Source organism: Ictidomys tridecemlineatus, chromosome 2 (genome assembly GCF_052094955.1).
Source record: "Ictidomys tridecemlineatus isolate mIctTri1 chromosome 2, mIctTri1.hap1, whole genome shotgun sequence".
NCBI classification, from domain to species: Eukaryota; Metazoa; Chordata; class Mammalia; order Rodentia; family Sciuridae; genus Ictidomys; species Ictidomys tridecemlineatus.
Genome location: NC_135478.1, coordinates 49380952 through 49401108, shown reverse-complemented (window position 1 = coordinate 49401108; position 20157 = coordinate 49380952). Strand labels below are relative to the sequence as shown.

The window sequence follows — 20157 nt, the reverse complement described above, 5'->3', positions numbered from 1 at the left end:
GTCATACCCCATGTATGTGTAATGTGTCAAAATACACTCTGGTGTCACGTATAACTAAAAAGAACTAATGGAAAAGAAAAAAAAAAAAAACCCAGTGTCACTACCCTTTCCTGTCACTCTCCCCTCACAACTATCCCTACAATGACTTTTACCACCATGACTCTCTTGTGTCTGGAGTCGCTCACTTGGCATTTTGTGGGTGAGACTCGATGAGTTGCTCCTTTCATCACTGCAAATTATTCCACTGTGTGAATATAACTTCATCTCTTTATCCCTCTTACTGGGCATATGGGTGGTTTTCATTTGGGAGCCATTAAGAATATGTCTTTGGGGAGAACATTCAACACTTTTTATTAGAGCATTTCAGTTATACATAGTAGGTGGGTTCGTTTGGACAAAATCATACATTCCTGGAATTTGATTTAATCCCTGTTCCCCCACCACACACACACTTACCCTCCCTTCCCCTCTTCTCTGTCCTCTACTCTCCTCATCTTCCTTTCTATGTAACCATAAGGTGAAATTCCCTGTGGTTCACTTATAAATGCATGTAACATGATTTTGTTACATTCCATATCTCCTCCTCTCTCCTGTCCTTCCTCCCTCCCTCTCAGTTTCCTTCTACTCCACTGGTCTTCATTTACATTTATGATATCCTATCCCCCACCCACCTTCTTTCTCTTATTTTGCTCTAGATTCCATAAGAATGTTAAACTTTTAATCAGACTTGGACGGAAAAGAGGAAGCTATTTGGTCATACAAGACTTGGATTACATTGTAAATATCTTAATCCTTTTTGTTTTAGATTTTATTTCATTTATAAAGGAGTAATGGGTATGTTTTAGTCAGCTTTTTCACTACTGTGACCAAAAGACCTGAACAATTAAAGGGGAGAAAAAGTTTATCTGGGGGCTCACAGTTTCAGAGGTCCTAGTCCATAGACAGCAGGCTCCATTCCTCAGGGCTCGAGGGGAGGCAGGACATCATGGAGGAAGAGTGTGGTGGAGGGAAGCAGCTCACATGGTGATCAGGAAGCAGAGAGACTCCACTCTCCAGAGACAAATAGAGACCCCAAAGCCACGCCCCAATGCCCCCTCCTCCAGCCACACCCACCTCCTCCAGCCACCACCCAGTTAATCCCATCAGGGGTCCATTCACTGGTTGGGTTAAGGCTCTCACAGCCCAGTCATGTCTCCTCTGGACCTTCCTGCACCGTCTCACACGTGAGCTTTTGGGGGACACCTCACATCCACACCACCACAGGGTTTTGCTTTCTAAAGTCTATGTGATGATTTTTCTAGGATGAAAGCTCCATACTCCTGGCTTGCCCCACATTTTCCCACCTAATGGTTAAAATATGCTGCCAAATCACCCTTCTGATCTTTCAAGGCCCAGCTTAGAGGCCCTCTCCACAAAACCTTAGCTGGTCCTACACAAAGTGACATCATTCTTTTTTGAAATGCCACCAGTTTGCACATCTCCCTTCTCTTATGTTGTCATGTGCATTATATTCTCAGAGTCACCACCTCCTTTGTAGTAAATAATACTTTTTTTAAAGTTACAATCATCACAACTTAATGCAAAGACAGGGTTGCTGGATAGCCCTTGCACTCAGAGTTTTTGCAACATGATACCAGAAACATGATACCTTGTGCCATAGGAGTCAGACATCTTTATAAGAAAACTTGATTCTGAGCGTCTCAGAGATTTTATAAACTCCAAATGGGAATAGCATCACAATTTTCTCCCAATTCTGTTTCCCTCCCATCTTTAAAGAATAGGATGAGGTTCTTGATCTGATCTGATCTTGTGACCACTTTAGCCTTTTGTCTATCACCCATAGATCAGCAGAAATGGGTCTTATCCAAGGCTCACAAAATTCTCAAGGCAGATATTGAATCAATTCAACTCTCCTGTCTTAAAATCAAGAACAGAGGTTACATCAAATTGAACACTTGTTTTTGTTTGCTGTGTTTTATTTTTCTGCTGGAGTTTCGAGTTTTCCTTCTAAACATGACCATGGCTGTGTGTGACTATTGAAGCTGCTCTTCAACATTGCTCTCATTTGCCCTACTAGTTATGAGGACCATGAAAGCGAGGGCCATATCTTAATTGTGTTTGAAATTTCACTGGCGTAGGCTCCTAAAAACGTCTGAAGGTCAATGAAAGTGAACAACTTGATACTTAGCAAGGGCTTGCCTGGAGTCCGAGCATGGCTGAATCATATGGCCTTCAGCCCGCTGCCTCGTTCCCCAAGCAAATCTGATTGATAACATCTCCCTTCTTTCCTACAAGGATATTTGGAGACAAAATTGAGTTATGCATAATGTGTTGAGCCTTTCAGAGTTGGAATTGCATGAGGCACTCTGCCTCTCAGGAGTGGCGTGATTTAGTTAGATGACATCTTGTGCTGGCGTCCACTATAATGTGAAGGCTTTACTGCAAGCCTCCTTTTAAAATAATAATAATAATAAATGATTTTGGCTTTCTGGTGATTTTGAAATGGCTTAAGAGATTGCAAATTAAAAACGTCTTGGAGAACTAATTGCCCATCTCTGCCACCAGTGGTTCTTTTCGTGACCCTGGAGGAAGTTGCTTTCTTCTCTCTGCTCAATTTGAGCTGCCTCTTCCACAGTGTTGTCAAAATATATTTTACTGTTGTATGAAATAAAACCAGGGAAATCTAGAGCTCCAAGCGTACTTAGCTTGAACAGTGCCTGGCAATGGATTAGGGTCGAAGTATTTGAAGAATAAGTTAGTGACACTCATTTCCACCACTCCAGCCAGCTGTTCCACCCACCCCTGCTTCAGTCCCCCAGAGGTGGAGAACGTCCTTTTGAAGGCCACTTATTTCATTGTCAGCAAACTTAGTTACTACTAATGCCACTTTGACTTCTGTGAGGCTTCCTATAATTCTGCCAAACAGTTAATCACTCCTGTTCTACGTTCCATTAGTCATACTTCTGTTGTGGTATGGATTAGAGTCTACCAGAATTCCTGTTCTATAATCTGTTACGTCTCCCCTTCTAGACCGTGAGCTCCATGAGGACAGGAGTGTGTCTTGTCTTCTTGTGTTTTTAGCTCCCAGCAGGGTACAGAATGGATAGAAGATTGGCAGAAGGGAGACAGAGAAAATGAGAGGAAAGAATAAGATAACAGAAAGGACTTGTATTGATTGCTTACTCAATGGTCTCTGAAGAGGGATGTTTTCACCCCGGAATTTGTAGCAAAGAGAAGATTACCAAACTTAAGAAGAAAATTGTGAAACCATCTCCATTTTTTTGAATCTCAAGCATTTTAGATTTCATTCATTTTGTGGGTTTTATATCATATGTACTATTTTAGTGTAGTTGAACATGAGTATAATTTATAAGTAGACCCAATTTAAAAGTACATGTGTTAAGCAGCTTTCCATTACTGTAACACATACCTGAGATAATCAGCTCATACAGAAAAAGGTTTGTTTCAGCTGACAGCTTTGGAGATTTTAGCCCACCAGGGATTGGTCCTATTGCTTTGGGGCCTGGGGTGAGACAGAACTTGGTGGCAGCATGTGGCAAAAACCATTCATCTCATGGCTGGGAAGTGGGAGAGAGAAGAAGAGGAAGAGCCAAGGTGTCCCATCACCATCTTCAAGGAGACACCCCAGGGACTTAGACCCTCACACTGGGCCCTACATTTTAAAGATTCTCTCATCTCCCAATAATGTCATGGGTTGGGGACCAGGCCTTGGGAAGCACTTAAGATTCAAACTATAGCATTTTCTGATAAAGCTTCAAATCACTAATTTGGATGTCCCTAGTATAGCTGTTTGCCCGCCACTGTGCTAAGCATCTGGTATATATTATTTGATTTATTCCACCGAAAATCCTGTGAAGGATACTGAGGTCTTCCTTTTACAGATGAAGGATGAGGCACAGAGAGGTTAAGTCATTACCTGATCACAGACAGCTGGGAAATGGTAGAACTAGGGTCCAGATTCACATCGGTCTGATGCAGCCACCGCCACATCCTCTTTTGTGAGTGTGTCCTGGGACATGGAGTTGTTTTTCTTACTCAGTTCCAGCTTCTCAGTTAAATAAGCCAATTAAATGGATGAGTCAATCAAACCAAGTTCATATTAAAGATTTCTTCTTATCAAAAAGAAAATTGTCAGAATTAAAATAAAATGCCATTTTCCACTGTGAAAGCACACATTGGCAACGGCAGGCCAAACAGCACCCCTCTGGGATGCATTAGGTGCTCACTTCTGTTTCTTGACAGAAAAACTGAAGTGAAGGACCAGGGTCCCTAGTTCAGTCAAGCAGGTGGGACTCTGCTATCACTACATTTTAAATAGAGATACTGTCACGTACCATAGGATTCACCATTTTAAAGTAGGCAGTCCAGGAATTTCTAGTACATTCTCTGCCTTCCACCATGACCTATTTTCAGAACATTCCATCACCCCTAAGAAGCCAGGTGCCCCTCAGTGGCACTTCCCACTGCCCTGTTCCCCTGGGCTCCACTCCACTCCTCCACTTCTGGTCTCTGTGCTTTTCATGTAAATAGGATCCCATACTCTGTGCGGCCTCTTGCATTTGGCTTCTTGCACTTAGCACAGTGTTTTCAAGGTTCTTCCGGGTGGTAGGCTCTATCCATCCTGCACTCCTCTTCATGGCTGCGTTCCATTATATGGATAAACAAAACCCCACTCCTCAGTTGATGGACACTTGGTGGTTTTCCTCTTCCATTGGGGGTAGTAGTGCCGTGGTTTCTACGTGAACACGTATCCCCCCTTCTTCTGCCAGGTGCCTCAGAGTGTGCTGCTGAGTGACTCAGTGTTTAGCATTTTGAGAAACTTTTTACCAAAGCAGCTACACCACCCGCAGTACCCACCCAGCAAGGTGTGAGGGTTCCAGCTTCTCCACCTGCTTGTCCACACTTATTAACTTGTTTTAAAATTTATTTTTAAATTTGGGTGTTTTTGTTTTGGTTTTCCATACTAGGGATTGAATTCGAGGGTATTCAACTCCTGAGCCCCATCCCAAGCCAATTTTTTATTTTTTTATTTTGAGACAGGGTCTCGCTAAGTTGCTGAGGGTCTTGCCAAGTTGCTGAGGCTGGACTTGAACTTGTGACCCTCCTGTCTCAGCCTCCTGAGCCACTGGGATTTCAGGCGAGCCCAGTCTATAGATACTCATAACCATTCCTGTGGATGTGGAAGGTGCTTCATTGTGGTTGTGAGTTGTATTTCTCTAATGATAATGATGTTGAGCGTTTTCCTATGTGTGTAATTGTCCCCTCAAATGCTTCTTTTGAATTTAAAATAGCTATTTCCTTCTTTTTTAGCATTATTTCATTGAAATATGAATTTTCACTGAAATAAAATGTGTGGTATTTGCTTCCTCCCCACAGAACCCTCTCAAAGCATATTAAATACTCATGAATCCTCCTAAACATTGCCTGAGCTCTCACGTGCCACACTGCTGGAGCCAAAACCAGCTGAGTTTCCATTGGCAATTTTCCAGGAAAAAAAATCTCCACATTATTAGATAATAAGCTTTTAAAAACCTCAAATTATGATGATGGTAATGCTTTATTTAAAAGCATTTATGCCATAGGAACTCCAAAATTTGTTTTTGAAATTATAATTTCTTAACTTTTTCACATCCCTATGGGCTAAAAAGAAGCAGGAGAAGATAGTAGCTATCTCCAAAGGGTCCTCCAAGAAAGTAAACGTAGAGACTGGACCGTCTGAAACTTCTAGTATATCTTAGGAAAAGATCTGTTGGAGTATAAGCACTATTTTCTTTTTTTTTTTTTTTTTTTTTTTTGGTACTGGGGATTGGACCCAGGGATTCTTGACCACTGAGCCACATCCCTAGCCCTTATTTATTTATTTATTTATTTACAATTGTGACAGGGTCTTGCTAAGTTGCTGAGGCTGACTTTGAACTTGCAATCCTCCTGCCTCAGCCTCCGGAGCTGCTGGGATCACAGGCATGCGCCACTGTGCCCAGCTCAAAATTGCTTTTAAGTTGTATACTAGTCCTGGATATAAAGCACACTGCTCTTCTATGGTGCCGATGTTTTATCATGTTAAAATTAATGTATAATGAGTTATACTTCACATTCCATAGAATTTACCAGTCCAAGAGTTTCTAGTACATTCTCTGCCCATCCCCACCATGACCTATTTTCAAAACATTTTCATCACCCCTAAAAGAAGCCATGTGCCCTTCAGCAGTACTTCCCACTGCCCTGGTCTGGACCAGAGAAAGGAAATAAAAAGGCCTGAAGTTTTCATAGACCAGTTTCTGTCCTGTACATACTGGCCTCTAAGGATGAGCAGCAGTGCCCTTCACCTGGACAGCTGCACCAGCGCTGGTGTCCACTGCGGCTCTGAGGCCTCTCCAGCTTTCAGAGCCTACATCTTCCTGTCTTGCATTCAGATTATCCAGTAGCCTCTAACAAGAGTGGTCATTCTCACTTTTACTGTAATTTGAATAGATTTAGTTTTCATGGTCAACAGTGTTGAAATTCATCCATTCCCTTCTGAACTGGGCTTTCTTTCAAACATGATTTTTATTTTTCTTGAAAAAAAAAACAGGTTTGAAATATTGTTTATTTAGTGAATCCACAATGCAGGTGGAGCGCCTCCTGGGCAGCAGACCTGCAACATACCCAGGGAGGCGTCCATACAGCCTTGGCGCCTACTGCTGCCTGCCCAGCTCCCAGTCAGTCCCCCTGGGGACGCTGGGCAGGATCAGACCCTTGGGGAGCCCATGCCGCAGAGCCAGCCCCATCTGCCACTGTCAGGAAGGGTTCCCTGGGGAAGAGACACAAGGTCTGGGACCTGAAGGATGCCTCACGGCGTCCAGTCGTGGGGCAGAGGGCTGGCACGTACACAGGAACTGAGGCAGGCAGGGTCCTGATGGCTTTGAGGACCTCAGTGAAGGACAGTGTGACAGGCACACTAGAAGCAGAAGGACAGGAGGCGGCAGGTGGAGAAGGAACCTCATTAAACAGAGGTAGACCTCTGGCCTCTGCTGGGGGGCCTCTGGCAGCCCATGTTGGAGGCTTGTTGGCAGCCCATGGAGATAGGAGGGGCCGGGTGACCTTTGCTCCAATGTTTTCCTCTTTCCCCATCAGGAGTACAACTGGAGAAACTACCAGCCCAGCCAGATGAGTGAGTCGGAGCTGCAGATGCTGGCCAGCCTACGGCGGCAGCAGAACGAGGAGCTGGAGGACACGGGGGACCCGCACGGCCTGAGCGCCTCCCAGGTTGACAACTGTAACGTCAGCATAAGTACCAGCAGCGATGACACGACCACCTGGAACTCCTGCCTGCCACCCGTGAGTCCTGCGCCGCCTTCTTACCCCTGCCTTGAAAGGGGGGAAGCTTCCTTCTAACAAAGCCCAGGCTTGGGGAGGGGGAACTAGAACCAAAATGAGAACTCTCCCCAGAGAAATATTCAGAGCCCGTCCTGGAAGAGTGTTTTAGGGCTGGGGGCAGAAAGCAGCAGGTGCCACTGTCTTTTCTCAAATTGTCTCATTTTCCCTCAGAAACTGTGTACATTGGAACCGATTGTCTTAGTCAGTTTTGTGCTGCTATAACAAAATACATGAGACCAGGCAATGTATAAACAACAGAGATCCATTTCTTACAATTCCAGAGTCTGTGGATGGAGTCCATGGTCAAGGGACTTCATCTGCCAGTGTCTTCTTTCTGCTTCTTCCCGAGAGGGAAAGCAAAAGGGCAAGAGAGCAGGAGGAAGAGGAAGGAGACAGAATTAACCCTTTTATTAGGTACCCACTCCCATGGTAACTGACCCCTCCACGTAATGGGATAAATCCATTCAGCAAGGCTGGGCCTGATCACCTCAGTATCTCACCTCTCAACACTGTTGCACTGGCCACTAAGTCTCTAACACATGGCCTTTGGGGACATGTTCAAATCCTAGATGTGATGGATTAAACCACACACTGAGGGAAAAAAAGAAAAATTTTGCTGTAGACTCTGGGCATTCCACTGTATCCCTGCTCCTAGCACAAGTCCTATAGCATAGAAAGGCTCAATGTTTGTTAAATATTTTAAAAATGAATGAGCAAAAGGGAAAGACTGCAGGTATACTGAGTGTGGCTCAGATCCCAGCACAGAAGAGAAGCTACTGTGTTGGTCCTGGAGGTTTACTGGCTCCTCCCTGTGACTGAGGGTCCTGCTAGCCCCTCGGCATCTCAAAGGCTTACCTCCCTGTGAGTCTCCTGAAGTGTGGGCCTCCCCCTCACTGTGGCCCAGCACAGGAGTGGAAACAGGTCTGAATCTTCCCGGTTTTCAGGTAAACAAACTGAACCCTGTGCCCAGATTTTATACCTGGTCAGTGGTGAATCCCATAGCAGAGCCTCAGATTTTAAATTAGTCCATTCTCTACAGTACTGTCCTCGGATCTTATGGCTTAGTTGGAAAAACAAAGTATGAACGTCAATATAATAGTCCAGTGTGGCACAAGAGATGTCATAGGCAGAATAAAATCTGCCATTCTCAAAAATATCTAGAGCTGTTTTAAGATCTCCATAAACTCAAAGGACATTTGCACACAAAGTCACATTCAGCCTAGCAGAAGTGGCTCACGCCTGTAATCCCAGCAACCTGGGAGGCTGAGGCAGGAGGGTTGCAAGTTCAAGGCCAGCCTCAGCAACTTAATGAGACCCTATCTTAAAATTTAAAAAACACAAACATTATTTTAAAGACTTGAGGTGTAGGTTAGTGGTAAAGCATTCCTGAGTTCTATCCCAGTACCAAAAATAAAAAAACCACTTTCAATATCATAACATATTAAAATATACTTTCACTTATAAATATAACCTTTTTTACTATAGTTTTTGAAAGGAAACATAAAATCCTATAACTTTGATTCATGCATATACATATTTAAACATTAAAGGATAGTTGACAATAGATGTTATGTTTTAAGTATTTACCAAATAATTATTAGTTCTGCAAATATTTTTTGTATTATTTAAAGCTTAAAATCAGCATACTACAGTGACACATCCACATCAATGTTTATAGCAGCTCAATTCACCATAGCTAAACTATGGAAGAACCTAGGTGCTCTTCAACACATGGATGGATAAAATAAACTATGGTATGCGTATACAATGGAATATTATTCAGCCTTAAAAAAGAACATAATTATGGCATTTGTCGGTAAATGGATGGGGCTGGAGAATATCATGCTAAATGAAATACACCAATCCCAAAGAACCAAAGGCCAAATGTTTTCTCTGATATGTGGATGTTAATTCACAATAGGGGAATGTGGTTGAGAATAGAAGTATTTTGGACTAGACAGAGGGGAGTGAAGGGAGAGAAGGCAGGTATGGGGTTAGGAATAACGGTAAAATGAATCTAACATTATTACTCTATGTACATATATGATTACGTGACCTGTGAAACTCTACATCATGTAAAACCAGACGATGAGAAATTATATTCCATTTATGTATGATGTGTCAAATGCATTCTATTTCCATATAGAACAAATAAAAAATACCAAAGAAATGCAAAAAAAATAAATAAATAAAGCCAGTTTTTTCTGGATCTCCAACATCTTTGTAGATTTGTGAAAACTTCAGGGACCTGACACCTAATGCTCCTGAAATCAATGAAACTTTCTGTGAGCTGTGCTAGTGATTGAACCTAGGGCCTTAGGGTATTGCATGCCCAGCAAATGCTCTACCACTGAGCTACAGACTCAGCCTGTGTGGGTGTGTGTGCGTGTGTGTGTGCTTGAGAGAGAGAGAGAGAGAGAGAGAGAGAGAGAGAGAGAGACTCACTAAGTTACTGAGGCTGGACCCAAACTTGCAGCCCTCCTGCCTGAGACTGCAAAGAGGCTGGGATCACCACTGCTCACCACTGTGCATGGCTAACACCGAGGCTCTGGCAAGCTGATTCCAGCCTACTGACATACAGATCTCCTAACCACTATGACCCAGTGACTTCTCAATACATGAGTTAATTGTCAAATGAGTGCTGTGGAAATCTATTGGAAGGAGAGACTTCTGTGCTGTCGAGAGAACTTGCAAGTCTTTATGAAGGAGAAATTCAAATCAGCTCCAAGGGGATGTCAAGGGAAAAAAACACGATTGCAGTTTTTAATTGGTGGTTTTCATCGCCACCTTTCCCGCCCTCCAGATTTCTCCTGCCTCGACTGTGTTTTCATTAAACACAGATATCAAGCTCATATAAAGCCTCAAGCAACCTTGGTGCCAAGAGCATCCACCCACCCAGAAAAACATCCCTGTCCTGGTTCCTCTGATTACTGAATGTCCTTGTAGCCAGAGCTAAGATACTGGGAGTCAGCTGCACACTTCTGCTGGTGAAATCTGTGATGGAATTGAAACGTTGCCTTCCTTATAAAATATTCCTCAACAGCCATTTAAACCCCAAGTAAGAACGAGAACAGTGGCCTCGTGATGGGGCTCCTTCTGTCATGAGGCAGCTCGGAGACCAGCATCACAAAGGGCAAGCGGAGGAATGATTATTTATGGACCGAGAAGTCTGAACTCTTGGTTGCCCTGGATACGGTGTTCCCATCACTGTCCTGTTCTGGCAGGGACTGAAGTCTCCTGCATGACAACTACTTCACTCTGAAAGTGTGCGGCCAAAAATAACACCGTTAGTAATGAACTTAATAACCCTCTATTTGATCAAATGAGAAATTGAAAACAGTCTGTTTTTCATACAGAGAAAATATTGAAAATCCTACCTCTGGTATTCATAAGATATGTTTATTATTGCATCCAATTCAGTCTATCCCAGTATTGGAACTATCAGCAAATGGAAAATTGCATTCCTTAATGAACTCTGCATCCTGCTGCTCGTATGGAGTTTAAATAGAGCAATCTACAAGCATTGTTCTGGTCTTTCTGAGAGCTTGCAGCTTTGTCTTTAGAAACTGTACAGAAACGGTGGGAAAGAAAAACTGAAAGAGTACATGACTTTATTTAATCACAGTGATGTCCTCCTCCTCTTCTAGCTCAGTGAACAGCCCGGCCACCTACCTCGGCACCTGAGCCAGAAATTTAGAAGGCGTTTCCACTTCTCCCACTCTTTCATCCCACAGATCCACTGGTCTCCAAGTCCTGGGACCCCCCTTCTTTTCACGCTTAACACTTGCTACCTAATACCTTGGCAAGTTATTTCTCACCTGAATTCCTTCAGCAATCCCTCAGCATCTCTGTGCCTCCAGTCCAAGCACCACAGCCCAGTGGTTAGGAGCATTTGCTCTGAAGTCCAAGTGTCACAGTTCAGATCCAAGCTATGACCTTATAAAGCACTTGGCACTGTACCTGAAATGCAATAGGTATTAATAATCAGAGCTTAGTTTCTGTTGTTATTATCATCATTATTCACATAGCCCTCTTACCAAAGCCTAGACCTGATCCAGTCTCTCCCCTCTGTGAAGCCCCTGGGTGATTCCCCAGTGACTCTAATTGAGCACAGGAGGAACCCATGATCTGAGACCTGCTCCCAACTCGGCCTCATCTCTTACTACACCCCACTTCCACTACATGAGTTAGTCCCAGTTACAATTTCCTAAGTGCATATCCCTGTACCTTGCTCTTGATTATCTCTCAAGACAGCTCAAAAGCCTTCTGCAGCCCTTCTTACCAGCACAGAGACAATTTCTCCTTGGCCCTTAGATCCAGGCATATCTGCATGGGAACTCTCAGGATAAGTTAACTTGTTTCACATTATTATTATTATTATTATTATTACTATTATTATTGGAGTAGTACAATATGCTATGGACTAGGCTGATTGTTGTGGATACACATAGAACTTTACTCAGTCTTGAGATTTCACCATTGCAGAGCCACCACCCCAGCCTGTGTGCTTTTCAAATAAGAGTGCAACTTCAAAATTAATTGAATACCTGGCATATTAGTATATATGGAAGTATGGAGAATAAAATACACATGAAGCAAAGAGTAAGACGAGCATATGCAAAAATTCATACGTAGGATCCCCCCACCCCCAAGGCACCGGTAGCCTCGCGATATCTCACACAAAGATCTCAGATGTGAATTGTTAGCAACTTAAATTACAAATCGCTGAATTTCAAACACTGAAAGTTTATTGTGATTAGCCTTTACTATTGAGTGTGTACTTTTCTTCTATCATAATAATCGTTTGATTATATCTATTTTATGTGCTACTGAATTTATCCAATTTCCCTTTAAAAATACTCACTGGTCTAATATCAAATAAAGTAATGCAGGGCTGGGGATGTGGCTCAAGTGGTAGCGAGCTTGCCTGGCATGCTTGCGGCCCAGGTTCCATCCTCAGCACCACATACAAGCCGAAAAGCTAAAAAAAATATATTAAAAAATTCTCTCTCTTAAAAAAAAAAAAAAAACAAAGTAATGCAGGCTCTTGAGAGATAACAGAATGAAGAGTTATGGGAGCACATAAGATGAAGCAGTTAATTCTACTGTGGGTTTGAGGGACATATACGTATAAGGCAACATTTACACTGAAGTTCAAGAATGAGTATAAGTTCACCGTGTAGAAAAGAGACAGGAAGAAAGTTCAAGTTCTGAAAAGGAACAGAATTAAGTCTGTGGAGGTGAGCACAGAATAGGTATTTCAGCAAGATTAATTTCCTCTTAGTACCTTTATTTCATTAGCTGCGTAAGACTGGAAATGGGTTTTGCTTGTGTCCCAATGCCTACTCACTCTGCATCCAACACTAAAGAGAACTACTCTCTCTTCTAGCTACGGTGCACTTCTTGCCTGTCACTAAAGGAGCCATCTTGCTTTCACTGGGAGAGCCATCTTGCCCATTACTAGGGGAGCCATCTTACCTGTCACTAGGGGAGCCATCTTGTCCACACTAGAAGAGCCATCTTGCCTATGAATTAGGGGAGCCATCTTGCCCTGTTAGCTAGGGGAGCAATTTTGCCTGTCACTAGAGGAACCATCTTGCCTGTCATTAGGGAAGCCATCTTACCCATCATTAGGAGAGCCATCTTGCCCCATTAGCTAGGGGAGCCATTTTGCCTCATTACTAGAGAAGCCATCTTGTTCATCACTAGGGAAGCCATCTTGCCCATCACTAGGGAAGCCATCTTGCCCATCAGTAAGGGAGACATCTTGCCTGTTAACTATGGGAGCCATCTTGCCCCTCACTAGAGGGGCCATCTTGCTTTCACTGGGGGGAGCCATCTTGTCCATCTCTAGGGGAGCCATCTTGCTTGTGGACTAGGGGAGCCATCTTGCCTGTGGATTAGGGGAGCCATGTCCTTTATTCAGTCAAGCTATTGCTCATCCCTCTTTTCTACCTAGAAAACAGCTACTTGATTTCTGTTCTTGTTTGTTTGCTTGTTTGATGGCTATTTTTTTTTAATTCAAAAACTTATTTTTTAGAACAGTTTTGGGTTCACCGCCAAACTAAGAGGACGGCACAGAGCTTTCCCATAGGGGAGTCCACAGACAAGATGGCTCCTATGCACAGCTTCCTCCACCATCAGCAGGCTCAACTGTAGCACTTACAACATTGAACGTCCAACATCCCCGGCCTGGGTGTGAGGGCCTGAAGGTGGAACACCCTCGTCCTCTCCTACCTTCCACTCTGAGCACTGGCCTGGCCGTGGTCTCACTGCTGGTCACCAGTTATTGGTTGAATGAATCAATCGATAATACAAAAATTTATTTCTTCTTTTACTCTAAGGTAGTTTTCATCAAAACCTCAAAATTGAACATCTGCTTTGTTTTGCTTCAATAAATCTTGAGTAGCTCAGGTAAAATTTTATATTCAAGACTTGATAAGTGGATATTAAACACACACCCAGAGGAAATCCCCTCTGAGCCAGGGTTGCTGCCAGGAGCAGGAACAGAGATGGAGCTGGAGGCCTGGCCAGGAAGGAGGGTCCTCACCCAGTCGCCGCACTGACCAAGCCCTGACCCTCGGCCTTCCTCAGCCTTCACACAGTTCACAGCAACCTATGCTGTTTAAAAGGTGTTTAGATACGATAAATTAGTCATTTAAAAGTGTTATTAAGTGTAACCATATTTCTCATAGCAAATTGGCTTTGTGGGCATCTCTTACTAAATAAATCAAACCTCTTGAGAAATCCACTGGCCTTTGACAAACAAGTTTTTCAAAGTTTTTAACTTAAAAAATTCAATTAAAACAATATGTTATAACTTCTGTGGAAACCAGGCTGCAAGTAATCAATTTTGGAGGGTTTGTGTTAGGAGAAGATCTCATGAGATTTATCCAAACCCTGGGTTCTACGAAGCCTCAGGAAGGGAATAATGAATTACCTGTGATGAATTTCTAAATGAGTTTTATCTTGGTGGAGATTTTGTTTGACAAGAACATAAAACTATGCCATGCCTGTGGGGTGTGTGTGTGTGTGTGTGTGTGTGTGTGTGTGTGTGTGTGTGTGTGTGTTCATCTTAAGGAAAAGGAATAGCCATTAATGTACACAGCTTATGTGACGACCAAAAGGACATAAACTCTACCTGGGCCCAAATCCCTGCTTTGTCATTTACTGGCATCACCTGTAAAATGGGAATCATAAAAGAGATCCTTTGTATTGCCGTGTGTACACAATGCACATGCCCAGGGCTTTGGAGAATAAGCTCCCGTTGACTGTAAACTGCTACTCTCCTGAGTAAAGGCCACTTGAGTAATTGCAAGAGATTTCTAGGACACTTTTCTTTTTTATGGCTACCGAGGGTAGGCAGAGATTCTTCAGGTTTGTTTTAAAGTGAACTTAAACATGGACATGCACACTGACCCCCACAGAGCTTTCCAGATGAGCTCTTTCATTATTTCGGGTTTTTTTTTTCTGTCCTTCCACGAACCTAGATTCGAGAGAAGCATACCTAATGTGTGCCACCTGGTGAGCAGATGCCCCCAAACCATGTAAGTCCTCTCAGCTTAGGGAGTATGGAAGGGAAGGAGTGAGGGAGGGAAGAAAACTTATCTCATGCATCCATCAGCGTGGCATGTTGCAGAGCATAATATTTGGAGAAAAATGAAGCAAATTGCACTTCATAAAATTACAAGCATATGGTGAGGTTCTCAGGCAAGTTATTTATGGTCTTGATGAACCTCACATTATTGCCATTTTCATAGGTTTTTATAAAAATATTGTTTTACCTTTTAACATAGCAGGATTATCTTACTCGTGTTCTTTTATTTAGCTTTCACTTCTCTCCCTCACCCCCAAATTTTTAGCAGCTTGATGGTAGAAAAAGCAAAGCTTCTCCTGCTCCATGGTAGTTAATTTTATGAGTGCTGTTTTCCCGGCGCTTGTGCATAGCAACAGCGCCACCAAAAGGACAAGGACCGGGTTTCCTGGGATCTGTTCCATTTCTTTCCACAAGAGCACATCTGCGTTTTGCAGGATTGCTGGCTGCCGTGTGTCTAAAACACGATACCCTGGCATTTCAGGCACTTTATAGTTAATAGTTCTTCATTCGTTCTGAACTACAGATTCATTAACTTCTCAGCTCTCTTTGGGTGTAATGAGTTTTCTTTTAATCTTTCTAAATCTAAAAGGTAAGTAGTTGATTGTGCTAAGCTATAGATAAATTAGCGAGCAGATGTACTTATATAATGATAGAAATGATATATGAAAGCTGATATTAGAGCCAGTATAATATCTATGCTGCCAGGAAAAAAATAATGAAATGCATGAATGATTCTATTTAGTGACTATGAAAGTCACTCAAGGGAATAAAACTTCTTAATCTCAGAGTACTATGTGTTATATCTTATGTTTGCCCCCAAATTTAGCAAGAGTGGCAAAACTTATTTTTTTTCTTTTTAAATATATAGTGACATCTCATGAGGATTAAATCAAATCCATTTAATTTATAATAAGGAAGTAGTTACATATATGTCAAATAAGTGTATTTATAGACTATTTCTCCCCCCCCCTTTATACACTGAATGGATTTTGCCACATTTATTATTCAAAAACTTTTGTATTCAACCCTCAGTGTAAATTCCCAAGCTGGGATAAACACTAAGGTGTAGTGTTTCAAAGGATGAGCTGTGGAATCAGATGAACTGGTCCACAGCCTATTACCCCTGCTTCCTGGCAGGCATGATCTTGGGCTAGTACCCAGTGTATAGATGTCCTCCTCCCTGGTTCAGAGTTGTTAGTTCTGTTTATTTCATAAAAATGATCTGAGGATCCAATGAGAGAATATCTATCAAGAATTTGCATGGATCCAATTCTATAAACATACTAAAAAACCAACACCAAGTATCTGCACCACATTTCAAGAGTAATGAGTTCAATCATGTAAAGGTTATCATTTTGTTAGTCTGTTATTTTTTTCCTCTCAATGCAATTAGAAATTAATTCTTTGTCAGTCTTAACAATTAGTGTTCTTGTCCTTTATCTGAAATAAAAATGACATTAGATTTAAAAAAAATTTGCATGGAAAACATGCTCAAGAAATACCAGTTACTGCTGTTATTATTTTAGATATTGGTTTCTTTCTCTTTGTATCTACTTATGGTATCCTCTAAATGTGACTGCATTCCAAAATCAGAAAACAACACATTTTATTTTCTGTATGAATACTCTTACCGGATGTTACCTACCTAAAAACAGATTTGCTGCTGTGTATGGACAGGAAGAGTGGGTGAGGAAAAAAATATCTTTTCCTCTCCCATCCTAGGTTCATGACTGAGGCCCTTCTAACAAAAGGTAAGAGAAAAGCATGCAAACATATTTAAGTGTTGCATGACACGGGAGCCTTTGTAAAGAAATGAAGACCAGAGAAATTGTAAAACCTGCTTGTTTTTAACTGGGCTTGACAAAGAATGGGAAGTCATAGAGAAAGACATTTGGACAAAGGGGAGATGATCTAGTGGAAATGAACTGGAAGAAACTGAACAAGGCCTTTGTTCCATTTCTTCTCGGTGAGGTCTTGCCCTCCAGAGATAAGGAGGCTCCTTCCTTCTGGGTAGAAGTGGCCTCTGCCGTGAGGGTCTTGTGACCAGCTTCAGAGGCAGGATGGACAACCCTCCCTAGGTCTTCAGAGGAGAAGAGCAAGGGAAGGTGAGGGTGACCTTCCTGCTTCTGCCATTTTCTCAAATGCCCAAGTGCGGCATTTGGGGGACTGTCCTAAGCCTTTGTGGGTGGGGACAACTTGCTTCAGACGGACCCAGGTGCTCCACCTTTCTATCTACTCATGTCAGCAGTTCTCATTGCTTTGAGAAGCTTCCCAGGTTGTTTTTATTTATTTTCTCACACTTAGAAGTCTCTGGGCATGTGATTTTTTTTTTTATTCCTGGTATCACGGAATCTGTTTTATATAAATGGGACCAAATATGTATAGTCTAAAGTGAGAGCTAAAGTCTCAAACAAGACAGAGGTTTCCCAGGGATGGAGTAAGCTATTTAGAATAAAGTCTTGGGATGAGGATAAACAGAATTAATAGTATAAAATTAATAAGTGGACATTTGGCTGAATATCAGGTCGATGATGTCTAGAGAGTTATGGAAACACCTCTGAAAACAAATAGGCAGAAGTCCAATAGGCAGAAGTCCACTGACTGGGGATGAATGCAGCTGAAATACTGAATGAATACCAATAAATTTATCATGGGGAGTATTACTACATGGTGTGAGTTGGTCCCAGGAAACTGTTTGGCCCTGTGCTTGGTAATTTCTCTTTTTTTTTTTTTTTTGGCTGGGAAATAATAAAGCCTAAATCACAAAACGAAATTTCCCTTGCAAATTGCTGAGTCTTATTTCTCTAGTGAGATCAAATATGTCTTATGACATGGTTTTCCTCCCACTGTTCTCCCAGCTGTTGTTTCTTATTACTGAAATGTTGATGCGTTGATATTGGTTAGTTACCAAAGTACCTGGGCACATTGAAATTCATGGCGCGTCACAGGTAGGCAGGCTCAGTGACTGTGATTATCAGACGGGCGTTTGATTTAAATTAAAGGAGTACTTCCAAGAGATTATTTATAAAGGAAGACAGTTTACTCTGAAGAATTCCCATCACCCCCGCCATGAATATTTTAGAATCTATTAAAATAAGGAAGATGCTGAAAGTAAGGAAGAAGGGCTCTCTAGGTACTGGCACCATTGCCACAACCCTTGGCCATCATCGTGGCCTGGAACTACAAGTCCACACAGGGCCCCTTTGACTAAGGAAGTCACATTTGGAATGGAATTCAGAAGTGGGTACCAAATTCCACTGGTAGTGAAATGAGAATGTGAACAGTAATTTTCATATTAGAACTCAACTGTTGTTAATGGGACAAGAGACATACCAAGAGCCAATGTTCAAAGGAGAATTTGTACTCCACATGATGGAATCTTCTCCCATCCTAGTGCAAGGAGGAAAGATGAAGTTCTGTGAGAGGCCAGCGTTGAAGGCTACATAGGACACAGGGTTGTAGTTATGTGGCGAAATCAACTCTGAAAGGTGCCTTGTGGAGGGAAAAGTTGAGATTTCCCACTTTTATCGGTATAGCCACTACCTTTCTCAGCTCCCTGGATCAGTGCTCACAGTTGTCTTGTACACTGGGGAAAATGACCACCGAGCCCTAAGATTTACACATGCAATGCTCATCAGTGAACAGAGTTCTCCTTGCCAGCATGCTCACATTGAGACCTAAGTAGACTCCGTATGTACCTCTGGGTCTGTGCTTGCAATGCACCTTTTACTTCCACAAGATATCTTGTTTCTATTGGATCATATCCACCACTGTTGGCAGTATAAAGGATTCTGACTCGTGGATTTTAACAACACCATAGATGCTATTTAGTCCAGTCATTGACCATTAAAGGAACCCCCGTGTTTTCTCATTTATATCACTCTGCTCTTTGTTGGGTCTCAGGGAGATCCCTTGCCTGTTCTGCAAAATAAACACAGCCCCTTCTTGCAGATTGTGTCTCGGGGGAGGGGGGCGGAATGCAGCATTGGGAATGTGTGAAAGTCTATCTAAAGAGCATTGTCCTGATTAACACCTGCCTCACAAATGTTCTATCTTTTATAGCCTGTCAACCAGGGTCGTCACTACCAGAAAGAAATGAATCCACCTTCTCCTTCCAACCCTCGGTAAGAATCATTAATAATCTCAATTTTAAAAACACAGATTATTTATAAGATTGTGCATTTTTCTTGATTTCCTGATTTTCCAAAATTTCCAATGAGCTTCCAAAGTTCTTTTCTTTCGAAGTCTTAGTTCATCCCCTCTTCTTATTCCAACTGCGCTTTAATTACCTAGGTTTAAACACCTCGCTGGGGGCTTTGAGCAAGTCGTTTAACTCAAAATAATTCAGACATAATTGCCTCATTGTATTTTGAGAAAGTTCCAGATGGACTAATATATGAAAAATTCTTAGTACAGTTCTTGGCAAAGAGTGAGCGCTCTTTAAGTGTCTATTTATTCATTATTAGTTTATTTTCATAAATATTTCACTATAATAGATAGTTGATGTTTAGTACATTTTAAGATATATATATATATATATGCCTTTTAAATTTATCAAGAGAACTTATATATAACTTCAAGTGGTCATTCTTTTTTCCCAATTCCAAAGTTGGTAATCTCAAAATTATTTCATTATTTCAAAAATGTCATTGGCCGAGGCCCTGAATTCAATCCCCACTACTGAAAAACAATAACAACCTCAAAAAACAATTGGCATCTGAATCATTTGTCAATACTAGAAAAAAAAATCTCAGAATTTTAGGCTGATTAAAAACAAGCAAATCTGAATTTGAGCTTTAAAATGTACATAGCATTACATGGCTTTCTGATAGCGAGATAAGATAGCTTATCCATACAAGTCAACATGACTTTATCACTGTTTATTATACACTAGGAATTTACTGAAAAGTCCATCTATCTTGAGCTCCAGACACAGAGTCTGGATTACTGGGCTGCATCTCATTATCCAAATGCATTTAATGATCAAGTTATTTAACCTGTACTGTGGATTGTCCCAGGGAATAGACTGAAACCCAGGGCTCTAGCTGTAGGATGTGGTGCTGCTACATAATGTCTGAGATAAGACTCTTATATATAATTTTTTTTAAAAAGGCTTGGCTAGTATTGAGAGAGCTTGAAAAGGCGTGGGGAGAAAGAGGGATATGTTAAGCAAGAACATAAGG

General features: G+C 41.9%; 1 protein-coding gene across 3 annotated transcripts in view; it reads left to right on the top strand.

Annotated features, from left to right (window-relative positions):
• Positions 1-20157, top strand: part of Cfap20dc (CFAP20 domain containing) — a 218867-nt gene that overhangs the window by 155071 nt on the left and 43639 nt on the right. For all 3 annotated transcript variants that reach the window (XM_040289647.2, XM_013361383.4, XM_040289646.2), the window contains 2 exons: positions 7135-7338; positions 19037-19098. In XM_040289647.2, coding sequence (XP_040145581.2) covers positions 7135-7338; positions 19037-19098 — 266 coding nt within the window. The remainder of the gene's footprint in view (positions 1-7134; positions 7339-19036; positions 19099-20157) is intronic.